The sequence below is a fragment of the Theropithecus gelada genome, chromosome 9, assembly GCF_003255815.1.
Source record: "Theropithecus gelada isolate Dixy chromosome 9, Tgel_1.0, whole genome shotgun sequence".
Classification (NCBI taxonomy): Eukaryota; Metazoa; Chordata; class Mammalia; order Primates; family Cercopithecidae; genus Theropithecus; species Theropithecus gelada.
Genome location: NC_037677.1, coordinates 14,256,040 through 14,282,572, shown reverse-complemented (window position 1 = coordinate 14,282,572; position 26,533 = coordinate 14,256,040). Strand labels below are relative to the sequence as shown.

Below are 26,533 nucleotides of genomic sequence, written 5' to 3'. Positions count from 1 at the left end.
GCCCACAACACCTGCCCTCTGTCCCTGCTGACCCAATGGCTGCCTCATAGGTGATGCTCCCCTGTTTCCCTTCATTCCATTGATTCTGATAGACACCTTTACTTGGCTGGAACACCTCTGAAATCAGCACAGTCAGTTACTTGCCAAAATTTAATTGGCGTTTTTTTTTTTTTTCTTTCGTAGTGACACATAGAGTAATGGTTTACCAGAAAATCAGTGGCATTACGTTCAATGCAGTTTGCATATTCCTCTGTGTGGTGGTGATTATTTTTATGGTATAGAAATAAATAGCCTGTTTATCTGCTGGATTGCATCTTGCTCATGGGTAGAAACTGTGCCTTTCACATTCCACAGTCTCTGCAGTGGCTAGCACATAGAAAAAACTTTCAGGGACAGGGGAATGAAAGAATGAAGACAGGGCATCATGACCCACCCTGAGCAGACCTGCTGTGGCACAGTGGCAGTCTTCCTGAGTAGTGGCTTTCTGTTTTGTGTTGCAGCTTTACCTTCTCCTACCTTCCCTAGCTTTGTTAGAAAACAACACATCCATTATTTAGGGACAGGAGGATGTAGATTTTTTTTTAGGCTTAGGTGGTGTGTTTGGGCTTTCCTATTCTGGGTCAGAACTCATCATACCGTGCCACCCTCAGGCCAGCCCTCCCCTCTCCCCTCTGCAGTCTTCTTTTGAGGTGCATGGGGGAGGGGAGGGCAGGTGTCAGATCTCTTGGCCAGGTCTTACCCTGTAAGTCAGATGCACAGGAGAGGCGCTGTTTGGGTGCCGTGGCTCACTTTTCTTGGGAGCATCATCCAACTCCAGTATTTCGTCTCTTGGGCTTTCCAGTGTGGAGAAAGCTGCCGACATAGTACAAACTCAGATGAATCATTTAGACCCAGAATGTCAGTTTTCTCAGTATGCCTTTTATCATATCCTCTCTCCTGACCTGCCCTGTTCCCAGTCAGAACATTGCTCAGTGAGCACAGATCCAGAATAGAGGTTAGCAGGGATAATTCCCCCAGGCTGGGGGAGTTTGATGCCCTGTCTACCATAGCCTTGTCTTACTGTTAAACAGCGCTTGTGGCCTGCTGGTAGCCATAAACTCTTACTTTTCAGTTCTCTTTTTAAAAACTCTGAGCACCTGCATTTCTCCTTCAGTTGGCACAGACTGACAACCTTGTAAATACTTTTCATAGCTTACCATGTTTATAGCTTACCTTACGTGGCTGATGTTTTCAGCTGGCTGCCCTATGACATCTAGGGAGGCAGCTGAATTTCAGGATAATCTGATGCGGTCACCATGTAAGAATAGTTAATGCCTTGGAATGATTGCCTGAAGATAGCGATCCTCTGGAATCAGACTGCCTGAACTGGAGGCTTAGATCCAACACTCTCCACATAATCTTGGTGCATATGATCCGTCCACATGATTTCCGTGAACCTCAATTTTATCACTGTAAAATGGAGTTAGTACCTCTTTGTGAGATTGTCAGGAGGACTAAATGCATAATCCATCAAAGCACCGAGTCCGGTACGTAAGACAGCATAAGTTCTCAGTAAATATAATCCTTACTCTGGAGTGTAGGTTCTCATTTGCTCAGTTGGATTGAGTTTCTACCCTGACTTGTGTCTGTGCCATCTTCTAGCTTGTCTGTGCTGACAGCTCCTCTGTGCTGACTGTGACACCTTGTACCAGAACACTGGGCCTGACCAGGAGGAGAAGGGATGGATGCCAGAACAAGAGTAGAGGGTGGCTTCTGTGCACTGCTGTGCCCAGTCCCATCTTTTTCTGTGTTTCTTTGATAAAGATAGATCATGGACCCCCGCATCTTAGAGTTGCTTCCAAGCTAGGCACAATGGCTCACTCCTGTAATCCCAGCACTTTGGGAGGCTGAGCGGGGAGGATTGCTTGAGCCCAGGAGTTCAAGACCAGCCTGGACAGCATAGTGAGACACCCCCCCCCCCCGCCCCCTCCATGATTTCTACAAAAAAAAATAAAGATTTAAAAAAAAAAAAAAAGTTGCTTCAACACACCTTGGAAGCAAACCAGAAAGAGGCCAGGTCTGAAATTATGTCAGCCAGCATTTGATAGCAGCTCATTATAATAGAATACACAGCTCTTTAAGTCTCACTTAAAAAATAAAATGATAACCTCACCTCCACCCTGTGTCAGGATAGATTTCTGATGGATTGACTAGTGGTAGAGTAAATGTAACAAATACAATCATAATCATCTAGAAATAGTATACATGAATATTTAGTGTCAGAATGGGGAAGGAGCATGTAAGTTTGTAGAAGCAATGGAGGAAATTGCCTAAAAATGAAAACTCATGTCAAAATGCATCCTAACAATGAAATCATCAGTGATGGAAATACCACAATATATAGGAAAAAGGATTAATGCCTTTATGTATTAAAGAATTATTATACAATCAGTGAAAATGCTAACACACCAATAGAAAAATGGGCATATTTCTGTTGGCATGTTCATATATGAGCACATGTATACTTGCACGTATTTATATACAAATACATTCATATGCAAAAGTATCCATCATGCTTGCTTTGTGTGCATGCACACAAAAGAGGCTCAAAGGATACACGTCAAAATATTAATAGTGATTGTCTCTGGATTATTGGATTAAACAGGTTGGGCCTCTCAAATTTGAAAATTTGAAATCTGAAATGCTCCAAGGTGGATCTGTAACTTACTGAGCACCAACCTGATGTTCAAAGGAAGTATTCATTGGAGCATTTTGGATTTCAGATTTTTGGATTTGGGATGCTCAAATAATGCAAAATTTCAAAATCTGATTAAAAAAATTCTAAACCCACGCATTTCAGATAAGGGGTGGTAAGGATACTCAGTCTGTGTGTGTGTATGTTTTATGTATCTCTATGTTTTCCAAGCGAGCTTTTAATTTTTATTTGCAGTCACATTTTCTTGTTTATACAGCTCTGTATTTTCCAAATTTTCTGCAATAAGCATGCATTTCTTTTCAAATTAGCAGAAAGTTTTAAATGGATGCCACTTAGTTGAAGTTTCCATGCTTCTGAAGAAATCCTTTGGCCTTAGATATTCTCTATGGGAAACAGAAAACCTCTCGAGTGAGTTGGCAGCTTAGATGGATATTTGTTCTTTGAATGGTTTTCTTCTTATGTTCTTCCTTTGTCTGCTTCCTATTCTCTTCCCTGGAATTTTCTCCTCTCCATGACTGGCTGTGCCCTCAACATCTTAGAAGTGTTTCTGTGTCTTTTCATTTTTGTTCATTGGCTTTGCTTATTTAGATTTCACTTGGAATGCACAGAATGTCATGTTCCTCTGTGCCCAGATTTAGAAATAAGTGCAGGTCCGGGACAGTTCAGAGCAGGCCAGAGGTCTAATTGGAAGCTTCTTTCCTGCAGCACAGGAGGTGTGCCTCCGGGGGAAATGGCCACACCAGGATGCTTTGTTCTGAGCTCCAAAGTGTGGGTGATGTTCCTGCTACAGTGCACTTTGTGTCCTGGCCGTTTGTGTTCATGATGACCTCCCTGTCAGGACAGGAGCTCAGCAGGGCAGGAGCCTCCATGTGCACTCTGAACAGGTGCTCAACAGTTGTTTTGAATTGAGTGTGAATTCACTGAATTATTGAAAACCGTAGGAACTGTGTGGTAATCTCAAATTTACTATAAGAAAAGTTAATAGTGAACTTTTAATTTTATTCTTCAAGGCCTGATCTATGCTACCCACAGGAAAAAGGAAAGAGAAATGAAACCTTTTCTTTTCAACCAGATCTTCGTGATCTGCATTGGAGCTACCTCAGCAATTAGCTTCGTATATCCAAACAAAATTCTATCATTCTTTAGTTGAATCCTGCCTCTTGTGTGGCCTGCCAGTCCTTTACATCCAGAGTAATCAGTTAAGTAGATTTTCTTTGTAGAATAGCACAGCTCTGTTCATACCTGGTTCTAATTGTCATTCTGTTTTTAAATGGGACTCGTTTTATGCAGATGCCAGAGGTGTCTGTTCACACCAGTGATGCTCCTGTTGGAGGGCGGGTGTATAGAGGAAGGGGTCCTGCACGCGATCTCCTCTCTTCTTCTGGGCCCTCCCTTTCTTGGCCTGCTTGGGCTCTTCCCTTATTTGCCAAAGAAAGGGTATCTTAGGTATCTTAGGACCTTTTTAGCACCAGCATCCTGTGGCTTGGTGGTGGCTAACACTTGCCATTGGAAGGTCGGTCTATTTTAGAAATGGAAGAGGAGAGTCAGGTGCGGTGGCTCATACCTGTAATCCCAAAACTTTGAGGGGTGACGAGACAGGAGGATTGCTTGAGCCCAGTGGTTCAATACCAGCCTGGGCAACATAGTGAGATCTCATCTCTAAAAAAAAAAAAAAAAAAAAAAAAATTGGAAATGGAAGAGGAGAAACCAAGGTAGTCTTTTAAATGCTGACCTATGACAGGAATCAGCTGAAATTGTGTTTAGATTGTTAATAAATCCTCATTAATAATCAGGCACTAGGTTGAAAGTTGTATTTTAAAGAGTCACTTGTGTGACATTGTGGCAAGAGAGTATCCCATAGCCACAAGTGTAATTTTGTTTGTCCCTCAGATTGCAAGCACTGCCTTTGACTCTCTTAACTCCCCATTTTATCAGAAGAAGACTTTTAATGCCAACTGTATTGTTTTTGCTGATTTTAGATGGCTTATTTTTAAAGCCACTGGTACATTTTCTGTTTACGTCGTTATGGACTGTCACTGTAGCCAATTAAAAATCCTCTTAACTATCATAGATTGTGTCAAAGGAGATTGCTATTATTCCTCTCCCAGGAAAGAAAAAATTTATGATCCATATCAATTTATTGCCTGTTTTCCCTAAAGAAGCAAAACATGATTATTAGTTAATTCAGTTAGACATTAACTCAGAAAACTCCAGAGATTTTGATTGATATATTATAGTGACCAAAAATACTGAAGTTTTAAAGATGACTGAAACCAGCTATTAGGAATGAGTTGGCATATTGCTTATACCATTACATAAAATAGCTAAAGCATTTTTAATTTCAGAGCTGTACCCACATCAGCCTCAGTGGTTTCAAATTTATTTTAAAGCCAGATTTAGATTTGGGCAATTCTGTCAGTCATTTCAGGTGTTATGCCACTGTAAAATATTCTGCTTATCGCTGGGTGTGGTGGTTCATGCCTGTAATCCCAGCGCTTTGGGAGGCCGAGGCAGGCAGATCACTTGAGGTGAGGAGTTCGAGACCAGCCTGGCTGACATGGCAAAACCCTGTCTCTACTAAAAAATACAAAAAATTAGCTGGGTGTGGTGGTGCACCCCTGTACTCCCAGCTACTTAGGAGGCTGAGGCAGGAGAATCGCTTGAACCTGGGAGGCGGAGTGAGTCAGCTTACTTCCCTCCAGCCTGGACAGCAGAGCGAGACTCCATCTCAAAAAAAAAAAAAAAAAAAAAAAAAAAAGATTCTACTTATCTTATTCCCCCATAGTAATGTCTTGGTTGTGCTCCAGCTAGCTTAGGGGAAAAGGAGTAATTAATTTTAAGGGCACTGAGGGTATCTCAGACAGCTCACAAATTGGTGGAACTGGGTACTAAAAGCCGTTAGGACTAAGGCAGCACCTGCCTTCTGCCCATCTCCCTCTGCCATGCTTCTCTGCATGGCAGCTGTGTGGGGGGTCCAGGAATCATAAGACATAAAATACAGTCACACTCATGACTGTAACTTACTACAATGCAAGCACATGAGGGAAACTCAGTACAGGAAAGAGGTGCATGGGGCGAGTCTTCGCCCATGGAGCCGCACAGGTTGCACTTCATCCCCCCATTCACAAATGAGTTGTGAAAACAACTGTGGAATGTTGTCAGCCAGGAAAACTCCTGGGTAGAAACCCAGCACCCAGGATTTTTATGGAGAACCGCTTATGTAAGAAGGCTCTGCCTGTTAAGTACCAAAGTTCCAGACTCCCAGAAGGAAATAAACCATACTGTATGCGGCATAGAGCATATTGTTTGTGCAGACAGCTTAGGCACAATGAGCCACTTTTACCAGTTAGGGAATAATGGAAGGGAACCCTTCTAAATCCAAGTTCCCAGATACCAGCCAAGGGCCCGCCTCGCAACAGATGCTTTAGGGATGGCAGTCAGATCTGCTGCTTCACTCTTTCCTGCACAGCAGGAGATGAGCCCCACCCCAGTCTGAAGTTTACACATCATACCGTCAGTTAAGGTTGAGCAGAGCCCTTCGAGTATGTCCCAACTCCAGATTCCCAGGAGAAGGAGTTAGCCCAGAGAGGGTAGAGTGTCCCCCCAGTCCAGGCAGGATGGTCAAAGTAATGGGCCACTTGGTCCAACATGGATATCAGGAATTCTCCCCATTTATGTAGGGATAGGTTGTTGGTTTGGGGGCGCAGAAGACACTCCAAAAGCCAGTCGGCCATAGGGATTCATGTATGGAAAATCTTCTCAGAAACTGTGCAGACTTCATCTGCCGAAGGCCCTCTTAGCAGGGGCATTACAAAACCATACAGGAAAGTGGCACCTGACTCAGGCCCCAGGAGCCCCAGGTTGCTCTGAGGAAATAGGGTAGTATGTAGGTGTTCATTTGCATAGAAGCAGTGAATGCCTGAGAGATTCTGTAATAGATGCAGATCGCTTATCCTCAGGTGTTTTGTAATAGTCTTCGGGAACTTTCGTTTTTCTTCACCATTCTCATTGCAGCCAGCTGGAGTTCATGAAAATGACCTGATTCCTCCCTGAGATTGATCCTTGTAGGTGGCAGACAAGAATGGCATGTGTGTTTATAATAGTCTTCTGTGTCTGGTGTAGTTTTTTTTTTTTGTTTATTTGTTTGTTTGAAAGCTTTTGTATTAGTCCGTTTTCACACTGCTGATAAAGACATACCCCCAGACTGGGCAGTTTACAAAAGAAAGAGGTTTAATGGACTTACGGTTCCATGTAGCTGGGGAGGCCTCACAGTCCTGGTGGAAGGTATCTCAGGCACGTCTCACATCGCAGCAGACAAGGCGAAGAGGGCTTGTGCCGAGAAACTCGCCTTTTTACAATCATCAGATCTGATGAGACTTATTCACTATCATGAGAAAAGCATGGGAAAAGCATGAGAAAGCATGGGAAAGACCTGCCCCTATGATTCAGTTACCTTCCATTGGGTCCCTCCCACAACACGTGGGAATTCAAGATGAGATTTGGGTGGGGACACAGCCAAACCATGTCAGCTTTCTTGGTCAGACTTATTGAAGGTTACGCATCTCAGCCATTACTTCTATGTGTGAATATTTCCTAATCTCAATAGTACACATATAGGAAGCGCTGGTATTTTTTGAGGCATGGATGTCTTTCATTTGCTGAAGGCAGGGGCTGATGTAGGGTGTTGAGATGACCTTAGTATATGCAGTGGTCCCCACAATTGGGAGACACAAGTCTCTTTTGCACAAACCTATCACTGGGATGCTCTGAGAAGGACTGTCATGTCAGAGTATTGTGGGTACCCTGTGAGTTCTGTGGCCCACGTAGAAAGGGTTTCCAGATCCCTTCGGTCAGTGGGAAATCACCATAGAATTATCATCATATCTCCATCCTTGGCTGCATGCATAATAGTTTAGTATAAATTGATTTAAAGAAAACACACACATGTGCATGCACACACTGTATGTATGTATGTATGTATGTATGCCAGGAAGTTAAAACCCAGAGCTTCCAGCCAGACCATCCTGTTTGTTTTGCTATGGTTTATCATGTGGATGCTTCCTTGGAGTCAGGTAAAATGTAATCCCTCTGCCTCCATGCTGTGCATAGCAGACCAGTTTGTCGCCGCTGTCTGTTCACTCATGTTCTTTGTGTGGTAGTCTGGCCTCAGGCATGGCCAGGGTGCCCTGTCCTGTGACAGCAGGGGGCTGATCTTCTGCACATGGGTCCATCGAGCTACCTTCTGTGTGTCAGTCTCTTTTTAAAGTGCCCAACAGTATCCTCAGACAGATTTTTGCTTTTGCATTTTTGCTTTTGTTATCTTTGAGATATCAAGGGTGGAAGGCAGCATTCATTTCAGAGAGGACAAGACTTCTATGGAAAAGAGAAGTGTTTTTTTGTGAGCCTAAGAACAGCGTATGAGTGTTAGAAAAACAGTTCCATCATCCCTCCAACAGATCAGCAGGAAGGCTTTTGAAAACAGCAGTGAATCTGCTTTGTGGGGGCATGGACTGTAAGGAGAAAACCTTCCTCTATCTTTTGTACACTGTTGTTTTAGGGTACCCCAAGATAACATTGTTGATTCTTGGGGACCTAGGATGTTATCTCCTTGAAGGAAACCTATTTTTCATATCTTTTACAGTAACGAATAAATGTGTTGATGGATTAATCTGTTCCCACAAAATGAGCCTTCAGAAAAGAAAATGCAAAGTTCAGTGATACTAGGTTATTACAAGCTCTTCGTGTTCCCTGTGACTGACCCTTCTACCCCTCTGGGGCTGCAGGCTCCCATTCTGAGAAACACTGGTGTCTGGGGACACTGGAGGCTGAGCTGCTCAACACAGGCCATGTGTACAGACAGCAGTGTGAGAAGCCACCTTGTTAGAGCAGGATCAATTATGGTGACCTCTGTCAGGCTTGTGGGGTTGGGGGTGGGTGCCACAAGGAGCTCCAGGGGCCTCCCAGACAGAAGCTCAGCTGTATTCACCAGCACCCAGCATGGAGAATAATGGGTTTCCATGATAAGTAACGCCACTGATGTACGTCGTCTTCCTGGATCTCAATGCCTTCTAAATATTGTTGTTATTTATATTTCCCTTATATGCTATGGAGCTTTATGGGTCTGGTAGGGTTGGGAATAAATAGTCCTATTATTTGTTAATTTCGTTAAACTAATAGATGCATATGAGTTTCATGACGGTTACTAATTACTTTTTTATTCAGTTAATGGAAATCTGTTACCTCTTAATTGATTTTAGCTGCAGTTATATTGTTATGGTGCCGTTGTTTAAATGGATGTATATTTCCCTTTGTGAGCCAAGTTCATTCAGATCTGCATTTGTGCAGGTCCCATATTCTTATGTTTGATAAATGAGCAAGTGGGTATGTTGGTTGGTGGAAGGATGGGACCACGACACAGGGGCCCAGTCCTCAGCCACCTGCCAGGGGTTGGCATGCAGGCATGTAACATTTCTGTTGCATCTTTTGTTTTCACAGTGAGAGAAAAACGCAAGAGTCTCTTCATTAACCATGTAAGTGAAGCTGTCTCCCTGTGTTTTTCATAATGACTGTACAGTATAAAGAGCTGAAATAACTGTGTCTGTGATGGATAAAAATGGCTCATGTGCTTTGTAGATACTTGGAAGAATGTTGCAGTGTACTTACGCTTAGTTTGGTTTGTAATTTGACAAGCATTACTCGGTATCTGTCCACTGTCCCAAATATTTTTCCAGAAGCCCTAGACCACTATTGTTCATGAGATGATGTGTGTGAACAATAACATATCAAACATCACCTAGCAAGTCCAAGCGAAAGGCACTTCTTTTTAATTTTGAATCATTTCCTTTCTCTACCCTCACCCCCAAATTACTCTTTCTCTCTTGTAGCTCAGTTTCATTTGAATAAACACATAATTGTTTTCCATGAGGCTGTCTCCACACTTGACTCTTCCCGTTTGTTATTTGTGGGTCCAGTAGAGTCTGCATGTTCTTCTGATGCTCGAAGAAAGAGGATAAACTTGATAACACTAAATTAAAAAAAGATGTTCAAACATTTGGCTGTAGTCTTTTGGCCATTCTTAGCCATGTCTCCCTCCCCTGGTGGCCAGGTGCAGGTGCCCCGTTGAGATACTTTATCCCTCTTCCTTCCTTGAGCAGAGGTATAGCTGGCTGGCTCCAGCGCCTCCTCCACACCTTATGTACCAGGCAAGTCCTAGCCGCCCCTTCTTCTTAGAAATATGCCCCTTTAGGAAAGAAAACTCTCCAAGAGGTATGGAATGATAAAACAGGTGTAAATTATCAAAATAAGTATGCTCTAAGTCCTCATTCTAAAAACAGAACCATACAAGGGTCTTTCTCAGGATTTTTAGACTGTCTGCATCTATGTGTTTGCAGATCTTGGAATACTTAGTCCTAAAGCTGTGTATTAAAGAGACTAAAGCCATAATATTGTATTCTCTGCCCTTTGAAAATATGGACAAAATGCAGTTGGGAAGAAATTCATAAGCTGGGCTGTTACACTTCAGGGACATGATGCTAGTGGTAGTCAGTGTTAATATATATGCACATATACAGTTTCTAGGGGTCAGAGGGCTTATAATTTTTAGCAGATTCTTAAAGCAATCTGTGAATTTTTCTCTCAGCTCCTTAAATTTCAAAACATCCGTGTAAAGCACCTTTGAAATTGCAATTTGTGTCATGAGGAAAATATGAAAATTGCTGTGCTTTTTTTTTTTTTTTAAAGCAGTGTATACCTGGATATAAAAATTCAAGCGATTGGAACAAATTCTCTAAATCCTTGCTTCCATTTGTTTGCCTGCTGGGTGCACTTGAATGCTTTCCTACTCATTACACTCATTAGCACGCCTGCCAAGGAGCTTGCAAGGGAAAGGGAAGAGCTGGAACTGCATCCAGGCCATCTTTCCTGTTCACTGCAGCTCCGTGGAAGGTGCATTGAAGAAAGAGGATAGGAGTTTGTGCCGCTCTGTTCTCATTGCGGCTGATGATACAGAGATGTGCTCCCACAGTTCTAACCTGCATACCTCTTTTAACACCCCTGCCCTCCACCCAGGCACACACCTAATGTTGCCATTTTGTGTCCTTTACAGTCCTAGCATCTGCCACACACTTGAGTACACACCTTCTGCACCCAGCACGTGGATTAGAATGGGAGGTCATGCATTCTCATGCACGATAGCTTCTAAAACCCAGCCCAGCATTCAAACCTCTGTAAAATCACATCTGCTGATACAGAGTGAAATTGCACAGTTGTTGAGATCTATGCAAATGCACCTATTCCTATAGAAAAGAAATCTGGGTGCTAAGTTTCTTATATAACAGATGACCCTGTAACAAGGAGCACGACCCTCCAAACTGTGAACAGACCTCACTGCAAATGAGTGCCATCAGTCCTGCCACACTGGGAAAAGCCGTGGGAGTGTACCAGTCCAACCAGCTGAAATATCATTTGAGTGAAATTACCTGCAGATTCAATTAGGCTAATAAAGCAGCTGTACTTTGCAGGTTTTGAAACTTGGGAATAGTAAGTTAGAACGGTGGAGAAAAGACGAGCAATAATAATAATCAGTACCATCTGCTGAGTGCTTTAAAGCGTGTGTGCCAGGCTCTGCTGTAATTGGTTTAATGGACTCATTTAGTTAGCACAATGGCCGTGCTAGGTAGGTACAATTCAGTATTACTGTTTTACAGATGAGGAGACCGAGGCACAAAGAAGTTAGCCAAGTAGACAGTGGAGCCTGGGTTGAGTTCCAGGTGGTCTGCTTCAGTACCCCATTTAGCTCGCACCCTCTGTGTTCCTCAGATAATGACACCGGTTCCCGTGTGACAGAGGTTGTTTAGCTTGCTTATCTGAGTTAGAGATGACATTTATAATTAAATTTGTGTGGCACAGTCTCTGGGGTTCATTTCTGAATATGGATCTCAACTAAAATTTATCATTTAGTCTGTTACTGAACTCTGGAGTGACAGTTATTTTTCACCCTTATTATACCATTTCATTTTTTATTTGCCGTATTGTGAGGGAGGTTGTTTCTTTAATTTCTCTTTCAAGTTTTGAAGAACCCACTTAGTGCATGTTGCTAAAATAACCTACAAAGAGGTTACTATTTAAGAGAAATGAATAGAGTTGTGTAGGTAAGCCATTTAAGACAAGGTGGGTGTTCACCTCTACTCCCAGGACCATGATAACTGCAGGGGAAATAACCTCCTCCAGGTGGAGAAAAGTAGGACTTTTCTGGTTTCTAGCAAACAACACACATGAGCAAGTGAAAAGAGTGGGCTTTGACCCAGGACATTCTCCGGGGAATGGGGCAGTAGAGAATGGAACCCCAGGCTAGAAAATGAGAAGGGCCTTTAAGTGACTCAAAACAGCCAAGAGAGACTCAGAGGATTAAGTGAAAGGAGACCACTTCTCAAGGAATTATTACAGGTTTTAAGGCTTGAAACCTGAAAACGAACCACTTTGGATGTTTGGCAGCAAGTTCAACCAGGGTGAATTATAAAGGTTAATATTCTAATCCACACGTATGTTTTAGATGTAATTAAAGTGAACAGTTATAGGAAGTTTTTGTGTTTGTTTGTTTGTTTGTTTTGAGACGGAGTCTCGCTCTGTCCCCCAGGCTGGAGTGCATTGGCACAAACTTGGCTCACTACAGCCTCCCCCTTCTGGGTTCAAACTATTCACCTGCTTCAGCCTCCCAAGTAGTTGGGATTACAAGCATGCACCACCATACCCGGCTAATTTTTGTATTTTTAGTAGAGACAGGATTTTGCCATGTTGGCCAGGCTGGTCTCAAACTCCTGACCTCAGGTGTTCCACCCACCTTATTAGCTTCCCAAAGTTCTGGGATTACAAGCATGAGCCACTGCGCCCAGCTAGGAAAATTTAATGCATATGAAAGATACACGTATTTTTAAAAGGCTGTGTAAAGGGCTTTATTTAAAGTGTATACTTTGTTTAAAATTTGCTGACGTTTTGATTTGCTTTTTTTTTTTTTTAAAGGTTAGCTGTTTTTATGAATCTTTTAATTAAAGTGTAAAAATATTTGATTATAGATTGTGGGTGACATTGTAGGTGGTTGGAGTTAATAATCACTCCTGAAAAAAAAAAAAGTCACTTCTGAAACTCAGAGAGAATGCATGCTTTTTACCTTAGCCTAACTTTTCTATGATTATCTTCCTGCTACCTGGTGATAGCATACCAAAAATGAATGGATTATTCTAAGAAGTTAAAAAAAAAAAAAGATATGAAAACAGAACGAATCAGGAGTTGAATAGCCAGCTTCCTTTGTCTTGTTTGCCGTAGGTGCACTTTGAAACGAGAAAACCAGACTGGGGATTGTGTGTAGTGTCATCCTCAAAAAAAAAAACAAAGCATTTGTCTCAACACTGAGTCTGGTGATAGTTCAGGAAACTTTGTGAGTAAGTAAAGCAACTAGGGAGTGTTACTTATCAGCTAAGCAAGAGTCACATTATTAGCAGGACTTGGAGCCAAAAGAACTTTGTTCAAGCCCTCATTGGGCAGTCTTGGAAACATCTTGAAATGTCAGTTCTCTTATCTCCTAGGATGGGTCGTAATTTCAGACCTACTTGACTCAAGGAAGGTAATGATTTGCAGCCTAATTATAACACCATATATGTATGTTGTATTATTATTGCCCATTGGAGTTTAGGTAAATTTGATTTAATTTTCAAACTTCAATATCAAAACTGATGAAAGTCTTGCTGGTATTTTGAGTATGGATATAGTTTTTTCATAATCATTAAGACCAAGATTTTCTGGGAGGAGTATATTCTGTTCAGCTCCCTTTGGGGAATACTGACTTGAATAGTTTGCTGCTCTTAATGTAGTTCAGTTCCAAATCAGTTTCTGCCTTTTAGTTTTGAGTGAGGTAGGAATAGGATTCCTTGTAAAATGGTGTCTATTCTGGTTATAAGCTTCATCTGTAAGTCATAAAAGTCAAGTAATACAGTGAGCTACATCTAGGAACTGAAATTTAAAACATTTTAATCTTGCTTTTGCCTCTGGAAGATTTGCTCTTAATAGAATGAGAGTTTATTGAGCAGCTGCTGTGTTAGCATCAGTGCCATATGCTTGGAGGATGTGAAAGAAGACTCAGTTTTAAAATATCAGTAAAAATTTAAAAAATCCAGTAAGATTTAAGAAATCCAGCTTTTACTTTGAAATAATTTCAAATTTATAGAAAAGTAGCAGCAATAATTGAGAGTACAGGATTTTCATGTCACTAAAGGAACCTTAGATGCCCTGGTTCTCAGACCTCCTGTTCTGCTTCACCCAGGGATGTTGAAATAGGGTAGATATTTTGTTATTTTCTCTCTTCTTTTTGTTTTTTCTTCTTCTTTTTGCGGAATGTTTAGAAATGATAATGTTACACGTGGAAATACTGGTACGTTGAGAAGCTTGTGTAGGACATCAATTCTTTGAGTGTATTGGTTATGTCTGTGGGGGACTGTCTCTTTTCTTACCTCTTTCTGTTTCTTCTTCCCTTCCTTCATGCTGTCACTCTTGTTACGAGGCACAAAGGAAGTGGCACTTGTAAAGTTTAATGGCCCATTCAAATACAGGGCAGCTGACAGGTGGAATTGCTTCCCTAGTGCCTTTGTGAAAGGTCATTTTGAAAGCTACGTTGTCCTTGTTAAGACACCCAAGTGAAGGGGCCACTGAGCTGATGTTACGATTTATCCTGGTAACCTATGGTGTGTTCTCCGTGGAAGTTTCTATGTTGGAAGCCCTGATCTTTTGTATATAGTGTTAGGATCTCATCCCTTAATTAGCCAGCACAAATTCTTGACCACAGCTGCCTGTTTTTCACATTGCTCAGACACTGCTACGTGTGGGAAGGAGCTGTTCTCATTTTAGTCAGTCACTGACTCTTGGTTCCATTGCTGCCATTCCTGGCGTCAGGGGAAGCACAACCACTCCTGCTAGCTGGGCAGGCACTGAGTGCGTCTTTGCTGTGCATTCTACTTGTCACTTCATTGCTCTCCTAACCTCCTCAGTTTTCAACTTCATCACCTTGCTCAGGGACTTCTGGAGTAGAGAGAAGAAAGGAATCAAGTGAAGCCTTGAAGGAGCATTGTATTTGAAGCAAGAACTTTGTCAGAAGAGCCCTTTAAGAAGCAGACTCTGTTACCCTTAGCCTTGTGTTATAATCTGTTCTTTGACTTTATAGATACATATATATGTGTGTGTGTATATATATCCGTGTGTGTATATATATGTGTGTGTGTATACATATATATGTTTTAACTTTTATTTCAAACTTACAGAATAATTGTAATAATAAGAATAATAATAATACAGAAAACTCTCATCTACCCTGTAGCCAGATTCATCAGTTTTAAACCAGTATTCTCTCACATTCTGCACATCCTTGGTCATTGTCCTTTATTATTTTTTTTGAATTGTTTGGAAGTAGGTTGTCTGCATTCTGCCTTTTCTCCCTAATACTCCACTGTGTGTTTCCTAAGATCAAGACTGTTCTCTGTGTAACCACAATATTGTCAAAATAAAGAATTTAACATTGATGTGTTTCTTCTAATTAACTGACCATATTCCAGCGGTGTTACGTGGCTCCGTAATGTCCACTACAGCGTGTTTGTCTGTGGTATGGGTTTCACTCCAGGCTGACACATGGCATTTAGTTGGCATGTACCCTCGATGTCCTTTAATCTGGAGCAGATCCTCAGCATTTCTCAGTCTTTCAGGACATTGACACTGTTGGAAGAATACAGGGTCAGGTTTTTTTTTTTATTGTTTTGTTTTTGTTTTTTTAAAATAATAACATAATGTTTCTCATTTTGGATTTGCCCGAAGGATTCAGTTAAACATTTACAGCCAGAGTACTACATGGAGTGTTCCCTTGCCTTTTTCAAGGCATCAAATCAAGAGGCAGGCAGTATCATCTGACTCTTGTTGCTGGTATTGATTTTAATTACTGGACAAGGTGCTGCCTGGATTCTCCACTGTCTGTTTACTCATTTTTCCTTGGCAACTAACAAGCAGTCTCTGGGCAGGTACTTTAAAACCATATAGATATCCTGTGCTTTATCCCCACCCCCAGATTTAGCATCTGTTGATGAGGCTTACCTGAACCAATCTTTATTATTTTTGGTTACAGAATGGTGGTTTTCCAACCCTGCCATACTTCCTCTCCCCTTTGTTCTGCTTCAAGGGAGAGCCTTCTCTTCCCGTCTGTCCGTCTGTCTGTCCATCCAGCCATTTTCAGTACAGATTCCTGGATTTCTGCTTTTCCAGTGATACCTAGTTCATGCCTCTGCTTAAATATTTTGATGCTCAAACTGTCCTAGATTTGGGTAGTGGCAGTCTTTTGACACTGGTTTTGTGTTCTTGTGACATGCTCCATCCTTTCATTTTGTTTTGAGAACTCCTTTGCTCTTTGGCACAATAAGATATTCCAGGCTCATCTTGTACCTTTGCCTCAACCCTGGATAGCCATTTCTCCAGGGAGTCCTGATTCCTTTTAGTGGCAAACGGTACTAGAACCAAGGTCTGGACACCATGTGTGCTCATTGCTGCTGGGGTGTTATTGCTTCTAGGCCCATTTAGCAGGTGTAGCTAGGAAACAGACATTTCAGAAATCATGAATTCATACTGTTACTTTAAATGTCCAATTCCAGTCTATCCCATAGGTTTTTTCTTGACCTTGGCCTTTGACTTTTTAATTTCTAATGGAAAACTTATTTTTTAAAGTAAGTTTTATTGATATGCAATTAACATGTAAAATTCACCTTTTAAAAATGTACAGTTCAGTGGTTTTTAGTATAACCACAGATGTGTGCAACTGTCATCACAGTCAATTTTAGAACATATTCATCACCCCCAAAAGAAACCCTGTACCCATTAGCAGTCATTCCTACTCCTTCCCCTCCCCGACTAATCTACTGTTTGTCTCCGTAGATTTGTTTATTTTGGATATTTTATATAAATGTAATCATATTATATATATATGGCCTTTTTTGAGTGGCTTCTTTCACTTAGCATAATGTTTTCAAGGTTCATCCATGTATCTCAGAACTTCATTCCTTTTTATGGCCAAGTACATATCTACAGAGCAGAATTCTACCATAAAGTTGGCATTTTCCAGTTTTTGTTCTGAGATCCAAAGTTGGTTTATTTTCTCGCTTTCATAGAGAATGATTTGGTTCACCTGTATTCTTAACTCCATGGGCATTTTGCCTTCTACTTTAGTCTTGCTGTAAAAAATCGATCCTACTAAAAGCTGTACCCTTTTTTGTGGGATGGGGGTACGGGGACAGAGTCTTACTCTGTTACCCCCGCTGGAGTACAGTGATGTGATCTTGGCTCACTGCAACCTCTGCCTTCTGGATTCAAGTGATTCTCCTGCCTCAGCCTCCTGAGTAGCTGGGATTACAGGCACTCGCCACCATGCCCAGCTAATTTTTGTATTTTTAGTAGAGACAGAGTTTCACCATGTTGGCCAGGCTGATCTCAAACTCCTGACCTCAAGTGATCCAGCTGCCTTGGCCTCCCAAAGTGCTGGGATTACAGCCATGAGCCACTGTGCCTAACCTGCACCTTCTTTTTCTTTCTATGGAACATTAGTTTGTGAACACTTTGAGGTCAGAGAGGAAGATTTTTTCATAGTTTTGCTTTTTGTCTGTGTCTCTGTGACCCCTGGTGGTCTTGGAAAAGTGATGATGGTGCTTTCCTCTCTCCCAGCCTGGTGCCTTCCACGTATGGGCATCCCCCTGTGAGCACACCTGCTCTTGCTAATCAGTGCTCTGGGTTTCACAGGCTTCAGAATTCCACACAAAGTTCTTGAATTCCACTCCACCCTGTATTAGCTGTGTGAATAAGGCAAAGACACTTCTGCAAAATGAGTGGCCTTTATGGTTTCATGGAGACTATCTGTGAGCTGGGAGTTCAGCAGGTGGCAGGTGTGATCCCGCAACCCAGCCTCCCCTCCACTTCTGCACTCTAGCAGGCCTTTCGTTCATTCCTAGTCAAGGAATGCCAGTGCAAATGTCCTTTCTCTGTGGCCCAAGGAGGCTGCAGACTGAAACCTGCCTCCTTTATCAAGGTCATAGTTTGCCCTCCTTAAGATTAAAAAAAATTGTGGAGCTTTCATATTTAGAGATTTCACTTATATTACTTCCTTTCACAAACTTTTACTGCTTATTTTCCTCTAGTAATATTACTTCATTTTATTTATTTATTTGTGAGACAGGGTTTCACTCTGTCACTCAGGGTAGAGTGTAGTGGCACAATCATGGCTTACTGCAGTCTTGACATCCTGGGCCCAACCCGTCTTCCCGCCTCAGCCTCCTGAGTAGCTGGCACCACAGGCATGCATCACCACACATGGCTAATTTGTTTCTATTTTTTGTAGAGATGAGGTCTTGCTGTATGGCTCAGGTTGGTCTCGAACTCCTGGGCTCGATTGATTCTCCCACTTGGGCTTCGCAAAGTGCTGGGATTATAGGCATGAGCTACCGTGCCTGGCCCTTACATTATTTAATGCTTTTTTTTTTTTTTTTTTTAATCCTAACAAACCTTTCTAGGAAGTAAGACTGTCATTGAAAATGGGAAGTTAAAGCCTAGAGACTCTTAAGTGTAAAGTGACTTAATATTTATTGAGTTCATGTACGTGCTAAGCACTTTACAGGTGTTATTCCTCATAGCACCACAATGAAGGGCAGGTTCTGTATCTGAATTTTATAGATGAAGACATTGAAGCGTAGGGAGGCTAAGCTTAAGGTGATAGGCTTATACATTTTAATTGATTATGAAAGAGGGTACTATTATTGGTTATTCTAGGACAACAGGGATAAACTACGGCTGTCCCGATCAAGCCAGTATGTGTGATTGTCCTCTGTACGTAACTTGGCCACGTTTACACAACTCGTCAGTGGCAGAGCTGCAGCCAAGCACTGAGCTTTCTGACTCCACTGTGCTCCCGTGCTGCCTGTCTGGAGTGCGTCGTCCACGTGAACTTGGCTCCTTGATCTGCCTGCCATGCCCCATTTCGTGTGTTCTGCCTGTGTCAGCATTTCACTGCCCAATGGTGCAGGCCCCTGTGGCCAGCTCATTGCCACACAGCATGCCCCTTTCTGCCGTAACACAGCTGCTGTGGCCACACTGTGGTCTCCCTCACAGAGGATCCTGTGCCGTCATGGAGGTAGATGACTTCCCACCGTTAGGGGAAGTAAGTACTCTAGTCCCGAGATGGAGCTGTTCTTCATTTGCTGATTCAAGAAAATTATCCAGTCTGTACCTCCAAGATACCTGCAGTCTAGACCCTAGACACACATAGAAAACTGAGCCAGAAACGACAATGGAGAGTGACTGGTAATGTGGAGGGTGAACATGGGCATAGAACACACAGAGGGGTGCCCAGCCCAGGTGATCTGGTGGTAGTGGGAAGGCACCTAGAGGAAGCACTGTCAGCAGAGTGCTGAAGGATGAGTGGAGTCAGGGAGGGGAAAAGGTCTTTACGGTATTATATGAGAAGGTTTAGGAGAGAACAGCTCAAGGGAAGGGCTGCAGAATCTCAGGGAGGGAGGCACGGGCTTGGGAGTCAGACAAACATGGCTTTATGCTCTGGTGTCTTAGATTTGATGTTGGAAATGCTACTTCATTTCTCTGATCTTCTTATCTGTTAAATGGAAATTCTACCTGCATTGCAGGGCTCTGAATGTTTGTGAGCTCTAAATGAATACACATAAAGTAACCCAGAACACTGTGGGCTCATCCTTGATGGCCATTAAATAAAACTGGCCATTGTTCCTTTCATCTTTGAATTATGTCCAAGTGTGGTGTGCAGGGAAAGAGGAAGTAAACAGTGAACCTGGAGAGATGGAGAGTTGACTCGTGTGCCTCTCCCCAGTGGAGAACCTCAGAACCATCTAGGCAGGGAGGCAACTCGATCTGATTTGCTTTGTATTAAGGTGACAGTAGCACTTGAAGAAGAATGGTTTGGAGAGGAGTGAGCCTGGAGGCAAGGTGGTTACTGCAGTGATATAGGTGAGAGACGATGTGGCTTTCATATACCCGATAGTGGCTAGAGGGGTGCAGGGGAAGGGATGATGTGAAAGTGTACTTGGAGTAGAATTGATAGTACTTGGTACAAGGAAACCAACAGAAAGGAAAATGAGGATTTCTGGTTTTAAACCATTACACTTGATTAGAGGAACAAATTAGTTTGGCATTTGAGGTGCCCATGAGGAACATTGAGATGGAGGGGTCAGCCAGGCAGTAGTGAGCTCAGAACAGAAGTTGGGGCCGGAGAGGAGAGATTTGGGACTCAACAGAGGGCAGAAGGAAGTTGAATTAATGAAAGTGGGTGAGAGTCCTCTGGGAAAGTGTTTAGAGGAAGAAGAAAAGACCATCACATCTAAGGAAATTCAGAGAAGCAGAGTCCACAAAGGGACTGAGACTGAGTGGCCAGAAAGATGGGAGAAAGCAAGGAGGAAACCCCAGAAAGAAAAAAACTTCAGTTCAAATATCAAATTGGTAGGAGGACTGCAGAGGACCCATCTGCATAGCAGACTTAGAGTTTTTTGTGAATGGGGAGGAAGTGTGGAGGTTGAGCCAGTTCAGAAAGACATTTTGGAGAAGCCAAGGGACTAATTAGTTCTGGCCTGAAGAGAGTTAGGGCTTCTACTCCAGGTAGAGGGAGGTATGACCGATTTGCCAAGGAAGAAGAGGCAAGAAAGTGAGGGGACGCTGTCTGGTGGCCTCTGGGTTCTGTGACTCGAACTCCCTGTGGGGAGCTCAGCATGGAGATGGGTGGAGGGTTTGAGGAGGTGTTGCGGTTGGGAGCAGTTGAAATAGTTGGGAGAAAGATTGGGGTCATTGTGTAAGGTCCAGTGGAAGTCTTATCTCTGCTTCCTCCTTCTCTTCATCCTGCACTTTGATTGTATGTTTGTATGTGCATGTACATGTGCATATCCATGTATCTTTGTATCCTACGTACATCAGTATTGGAATTATCTAAGGGGATAATCTCATTATTTGGGACACATGATAACTCTTCAATAAAATCTTCTTAAATATGTCATTCAGCAGTTTTCATATATTAGTGGACCTTGATGTAAATCACATTTTGTTCTTCTTAAATATGTCATTCAGCAGTTTTCATGTATTAGTGGACCTTGATGTAAATCACATTTTGTACTGTAGACATTGTGTGAATACGTGGACTAAATGAACTTGCTTCAGTCTAGCTCTAAAATTTGATTATTCTGCATATTCATAACTTAATCTGTAAGGTTCACATTATTTCAAAGATATAAATTTTATTTCTTTAGAATAATTCACAATTGGGCTTCTCACTCATCAGGCTCCTCTTCTAAGCAGTTCGTGGTTGACTCTATAGTATCTGTGCTCTCGCTAAGACACTTGCTGTTTTTGGGACAATCTTTCTAAGTTGTCTATAGGGTGATGCCCCTCCTTTGTAAGTAAAACATTGCCTTAGGCTTTTCCTTTTATGTTTTTCCAAAATGTTGTAAGCGTTAGGCATAAAGAACATCCCTGTCGCTTTGTTGACCTGTTTAACGCAGTTTCTACTTAACGATTACTGACAGGTGCTTTCCACATGCTCGCCCTGCTCAAGGTGCTTTACAAATACTAACTCATGCACTCCTTCTGATAGACCCATGAGTTAGGGTCTGTCATTTTCATCTCTGTTTTACAGCTAAGAAAACTGAGGGACAGAGAGGGAGGCCAGGTAACTTGCCCAGGTCACACAGCTAGTTATGTCCAAGTCAGATTGACTACTAAGAATCATGCCCTGCTGTTTCTCCAGCGCATCACTTTGCCGTGTCATTTACTAGCAAAGATGGGAACCTAAGTGGCAGGGTCTGTGTGTGCGCGTGCACACACATGTACAAACATACCAGTGTTTTCAGAATCATGGAGCAATACATTAACAAAAACATTTTGAGTAACATTGAGAACTACCTGACACACGTGTGCTTATGAGAACTATCAAATTAGAGTGCCCTGTTCTGTGAGTGATGTGCCTCTGCTGCGTCCAGAGGCCAAGCATCAGTCAGTTGTTGGATAGTACCACACAGCAGGAGGTGTTGTACTTTCCTCCGCCACACCCTGAGAGAACCAGTTCAACAACAACAACAACAAAAACCAGAGACAACCCTGGGGTCAAGAGCATTTCTGGTGGAAGGATTACAGCTATTTCAGCTTTTTAGTGATGTGGGGTTCAGATTAAGCGAAGTTCACATTCTGTGAGTCTTGTAGTCCTGACAGTCAACAAATGACTTAGTGCCTAAATGGTCTTTAGAGTGTTGAGATGCTCTGAAACTAAAGTCTTTATAACTCAATATTTGGGATTTTTATTCAGTTTCAAAGTTATTAAATAGTTTAAAAGCTGGCTTGGCATCCCCCTGGGATCGAGGGCTTTGGCAGATCAGCCCTTAGTTCTGGGATGCTCAGACCCGTCCCTGGGACAGTCCTCAGTCCAGGGCAGGGTCCCTTTGTGTGGCTGGCTTTGAGTTAACTCTCTGAACCTTAGGGACGGTGCACACAGAGGGGTGTCCTGCCCATTAACTCACAAAGGTTACTTCCTAGATTATGATGGGATATTCTCTGTATCCTGAGGGATCCCATGGCCCCATGTATCACTCTTCTTTCCCTGACTTCATGGCTTATATTTTCTTAGGGAAACCGTTTATTCTTTGCGAGCCCTGTTAAATTTTAATCGGGAAGGAGTTTGCATCAGAGGAAACAATTGAAACCCCACAAGAAACACAAATGAAATATTATTGTCCTTTTCCTTCGTTGTTGGGATTTCTAAAGTTATCCCATATCTCTAAAAATTTATTAACACCAGAAAAAATTTAATTACTGGCTTTTAATGTTAAATATAGTGTCTGTGTTAAAGACAGATTTTTGTTTGTAGTAGATTTTACATCTGTAGGAAAAATTCACTAAGCATTTTTAGTTTATTACCTATAGTAATAGCTGTTATTAGAGTCTGAGGCTTTAGTATGTCTTTTATGACTTACATGTGATTGCTACAAGAGTTTAAAAAGAGGAAGAGAATTGTTTTTAATGTCTGGATTGTCTTAATGAAATGTGATTCATTTAATAGATGTTAAATGCCATGTGAAAACTGACATTTGACTTGAGACTTGAATTTCACAAGCGTTCTCTGTGCCCTGTCTCCACACAGGCACTTGAGAGTGTAAGCCTAAGGAAAGAACCCTGGGGAGAGGCCTTAGCTTCTGAATTTCCTCGTTGTGGTTCTTTCCTTCTGACCCGTGTGCTGTTGATGTGAGACTAGGGCTCCGAGGGTCAGGATGCTTCAGCAGTGCGGTGCTGTCTAACTGTGATTTAAGAAATTGGAACCCCAAAGAAGTAACTAGTATCTTTTGTTATCTAGTTTTGAGAAGAGATTCTGTTTATAACGTTGTTTATATATTTCTCAGGCTGCCTCACATTTTCCTTACTTTATTACTGAGGAAATCTTATTAAATGGGAAATAAACTTTAAGATATTGAACAGGGCATTTGGTCTCTAACATTGAGGCTTCGTTTACTAAATTCGTGAACTGTGTATACCCAGGGTATGTTGCAGGCAGCCAGGTCAGGCATATGATATTGGGATCCCCAAGGAATTGTTGGGTTTTTTGTTGCTGAAAATGACACTCAGACATTCAACATAGCATCAGGCACGTGGAAACTTGTTTGCATAGTTTAATTTTTTTTCTAGTTTGCTTTTGATCAGGAGCTATCCAGATTGATGTGTACTTATCATATTGCCCGATTGTTGCCAGAAATCTATTTAGTGTTCGGCTAGCTGTCATCAGTGTGTGCTATAAATTCTATTTACTTCACCGGTACCTTCTAGAAGAAATTCTGTTCTAAAGTTCCCCAAAGAGCCCAGCACTTGTACAATTATGAAAGAACCTGTCATAAGACCACACAAAGAACTACCTAAAAGTCATTCATTGGTTGTATTTTCAAAAGTATCAGATAATCTTCCCCTTTAAAACTTATTTTGTCCTTAACAAAGCAGTATTTTTTTTCATTATAACTTTACCTGCTGAAATTCAAGCAGATTAATCAGGAGATTCTAAATTAACATTGGTTGCATTTTCCATGGCCCCTAAATCAACTGTATTTCAAGAGTAAGGAAAGTGGGTACAGTGGACACTTGTCTTGATCTTACGCATAAAACCAGGCCACCATCTAAATTGCAGGCTTTTGTTAGTGTAGTAGATCCCATGTTTCATACAAGCCATGGGGCAGGTGATTTTCGTGGACTCTGAAACATACTTTTTGATGCTTGATTGCAAGAGTTTACTGTTCTCCTGATGCAGGAAGTTAGGGACTAGGCATGGTCCTGGTGACTTTTATATATGGAAGAGCAAGGAAGTTCATTTTATGAATAAAATGTTTTTGTACTGTTCTTGGTGGTAATGTTGACATTTTCTTGCTAAGACATTTTTCCTCTGTGGTCTTATCTCAAGTTAAGGGGGTGATGTTAATCTTGTTGCTGTTGTTTTCTAGCATCCTCCAGGACAAATAGCAAGGAAATACAGTTCCTGCTCCACCATTTTCCTAGATGATAGCACAGTCAGTCAACCAAACCTCAAGTATACAATTAAATGGTGGGTATATGGATGGTTGTTTCTTTCTTTCTTTTTTTAAACTTAACTGAATGCTTTTTCTGTTCCTTAACCTGACAGCTAAGCTGGTTGGTTGTGGGGTCTGGGAGTGATAAGATTGGATGGGTGGGAGTGGGGGTAGCACTGATAATTCAGGAAATCTTTTTAAAAAATAATTTTGGTAGTTAAATGTGGGGTATTCGAAATATTTTTACATATTTACATTAAAAGACCAGAATTTTAAAGTATTTTAAATGTAGATTACTTAAAATGTATTTTTGATTTTTGTTCATGCTTTCTACCCTTGCACTTTTTATTGAAGCCATCCTGGCATAACTCCACTAACTTTTTACCTTCTAAATAAAACAAGACTCCTGTGTTCCCAGTTGAAGACCCAGGGCTCCAGTAGAAAGCCTGCCTGGCCTGGTGAAGGTGCACTTGCCTGGGGTCTGGAGATCTGAGTTCTGATGACGGTTCTCACCAACAGGGAAGACATGGGTGGGACCCTTTCTGGGGGCCTTTAATTCCATATTTTTAAATGGAGTTTACAAGGGAGGGAGAAAAAGGGAGTCTTGGGATAAACTTTTTTCCCTTATGGGGCTTCAGTTTCCATACTTCAAAGAGGGAGGGAACACTGGATTTTCCTTTATTGTACCACTAGCATTATGGTAATAACGACCCTTAGCAGGGACTATAGAGAACTTGATGTGCTTGGGCCTGTGGTCAGCAGCTCTGTTCTAAAAAATCTGAATTTTGTCTCTATATTTGTTGAAGAAAGCACACATTTCACAATACATGTCAGCATATGAAATAAGTGTTTAAATTTTAAATAAGGAGTATTCATCCATTTCAGTGGGCCAGGTTTTCAGGCTTAGAAGCCCTGTTCTGAGTATGACCGCAGGTGATGATCAGTTAGGCAGTGAGGACTATAACCATCTGTGGTCAGTGTCTGCTCCAGGCAAAAGGTGGAGGAGAAGGTTCTTCTCACCTCTCAGGTTCCGTGCTTCCAGGATCTAAATGGCTATGCAGCCTCTTCCCTTACGTCTTCAGCACCAGAGTGCACGGGAAGTGACTGGTGGGCATAAACTCACACCGGCAGTGCTCACAGAGCTCTATCTTAGCTCCACCATGTGTGCCCTTGCCTGAGCCACGTTTACCCTTGGGCTGTGGTTTACTGAGGGGAAATGGGATGTGCAGTACCTTTGGAAGTGTTTTCCATATTAAGTTATTAGGACTTGCGGAGAGAAGTGGAAAGCCCTGAAGATCTGTGTGCCACATGACTGTTGGCTTCTGCTCAATCTCTGAGGAGCCCAGAGCAGAAGCTGCTAACTTCCCTTTAATCCTGGACTCCTCTCGTTGGAAGCCAGGGCAGAGTAACACAGTTTCCTATCCTGGGGCAGTGGGGGCTCTTGGGGTTCACAAGTGGCTCTGTCTTAGTTGCTCAACACTTTTATCCTTGGACCACTTAAAATTGCCACTGACTGTGATACAGACACTTACTAGCCTGGTGAGAGAACTGTGTGACAATTTGATAGTTCGTTGGTCAAGTCTAGGAGGCACAAGCACCTAAGTTAGAAATGTGTTGTCTGTGTAAATCACTGGTTCCTGCCCTGGCTGCACCTAGGAGTCACCTGGGAGCTTAAAACCACACTGATGATTGACGATTGAGGTCTCCTTACAGATCTTGATTGAATCTGGCTGAGGCATACTGTGAGTATCTGGATTTTTAACAGATCTTGATTGAATCTGGCTGAGGTATACTGTGGGTATCTGGATTTTTAAACCTCCCCAGGAGAGTCTGACAGGCAGCCAAGGTTGAGGACCCCAGATGGAAGTGGATGGCTGCCCTCCCTTCCCCCAACAATGTCCCCCTGCCACTTCTAAATGAACTGTGGGTTAGAATGTAGAGAACAGAGAAGCTGAAGAGCAGGAACAAGCTAGCTAGCTATGAGATTTCAGTGTAGATACTGGGCTTCCCTGACCCGAAGACATGGTCTCTGCACTGCACACATTTGAAACTCCTTCAGTCTGTAATTCAGTTGCTTTTAAAAAGTATCTTCTTTTCCTTCCTTCCTTCCTTCCTTCCTTCCTTCCTTCCTTCCTTCCTTCCTTCCTTCCTTCCTTCTTTCCTTCCTTCCTTCTTTCCTTCCTTCCTTCCTTCCTTCCTTCCTTCCTTCCTTCCTTCCTTC

At 42.2% G+C, this 26,533-nt stretch overlaps 1 protein-coding gene across 6 annotated transcripts in view; it reads left to right on the top strand.

Annotated features, from left to right (window-relative positions):
* CCNY (cyclin Y) overlaps nucleotides 1–26,533 on the top strand; it is a 305,165-nt gene that overhangs the window by 227,517 nt on the left and 51,115 nt on the right. For 5 of the 6 annotated variants that reach the window (XM_025396336.1, XM_025396335.1, XM_025396332.1 and 2 more), the window contains 2 exons: nucleotides 9,191–9,225; nucleotides 24,247–24,347. In XM_025396336.1, coding sequence (XP_025252121.1) covers nucleotides 9,191–9,225; nucleotides 24,247–24,347 — 136 coding nt within the window. The remainder of the gene's footprint in view (nucleotides 1–9,190; nucleotides 9,226–24,246; nucleotides 24,348–26,533) is intronic. The other variant, XM_025396337.1, reaches the window with a different exon arrangement.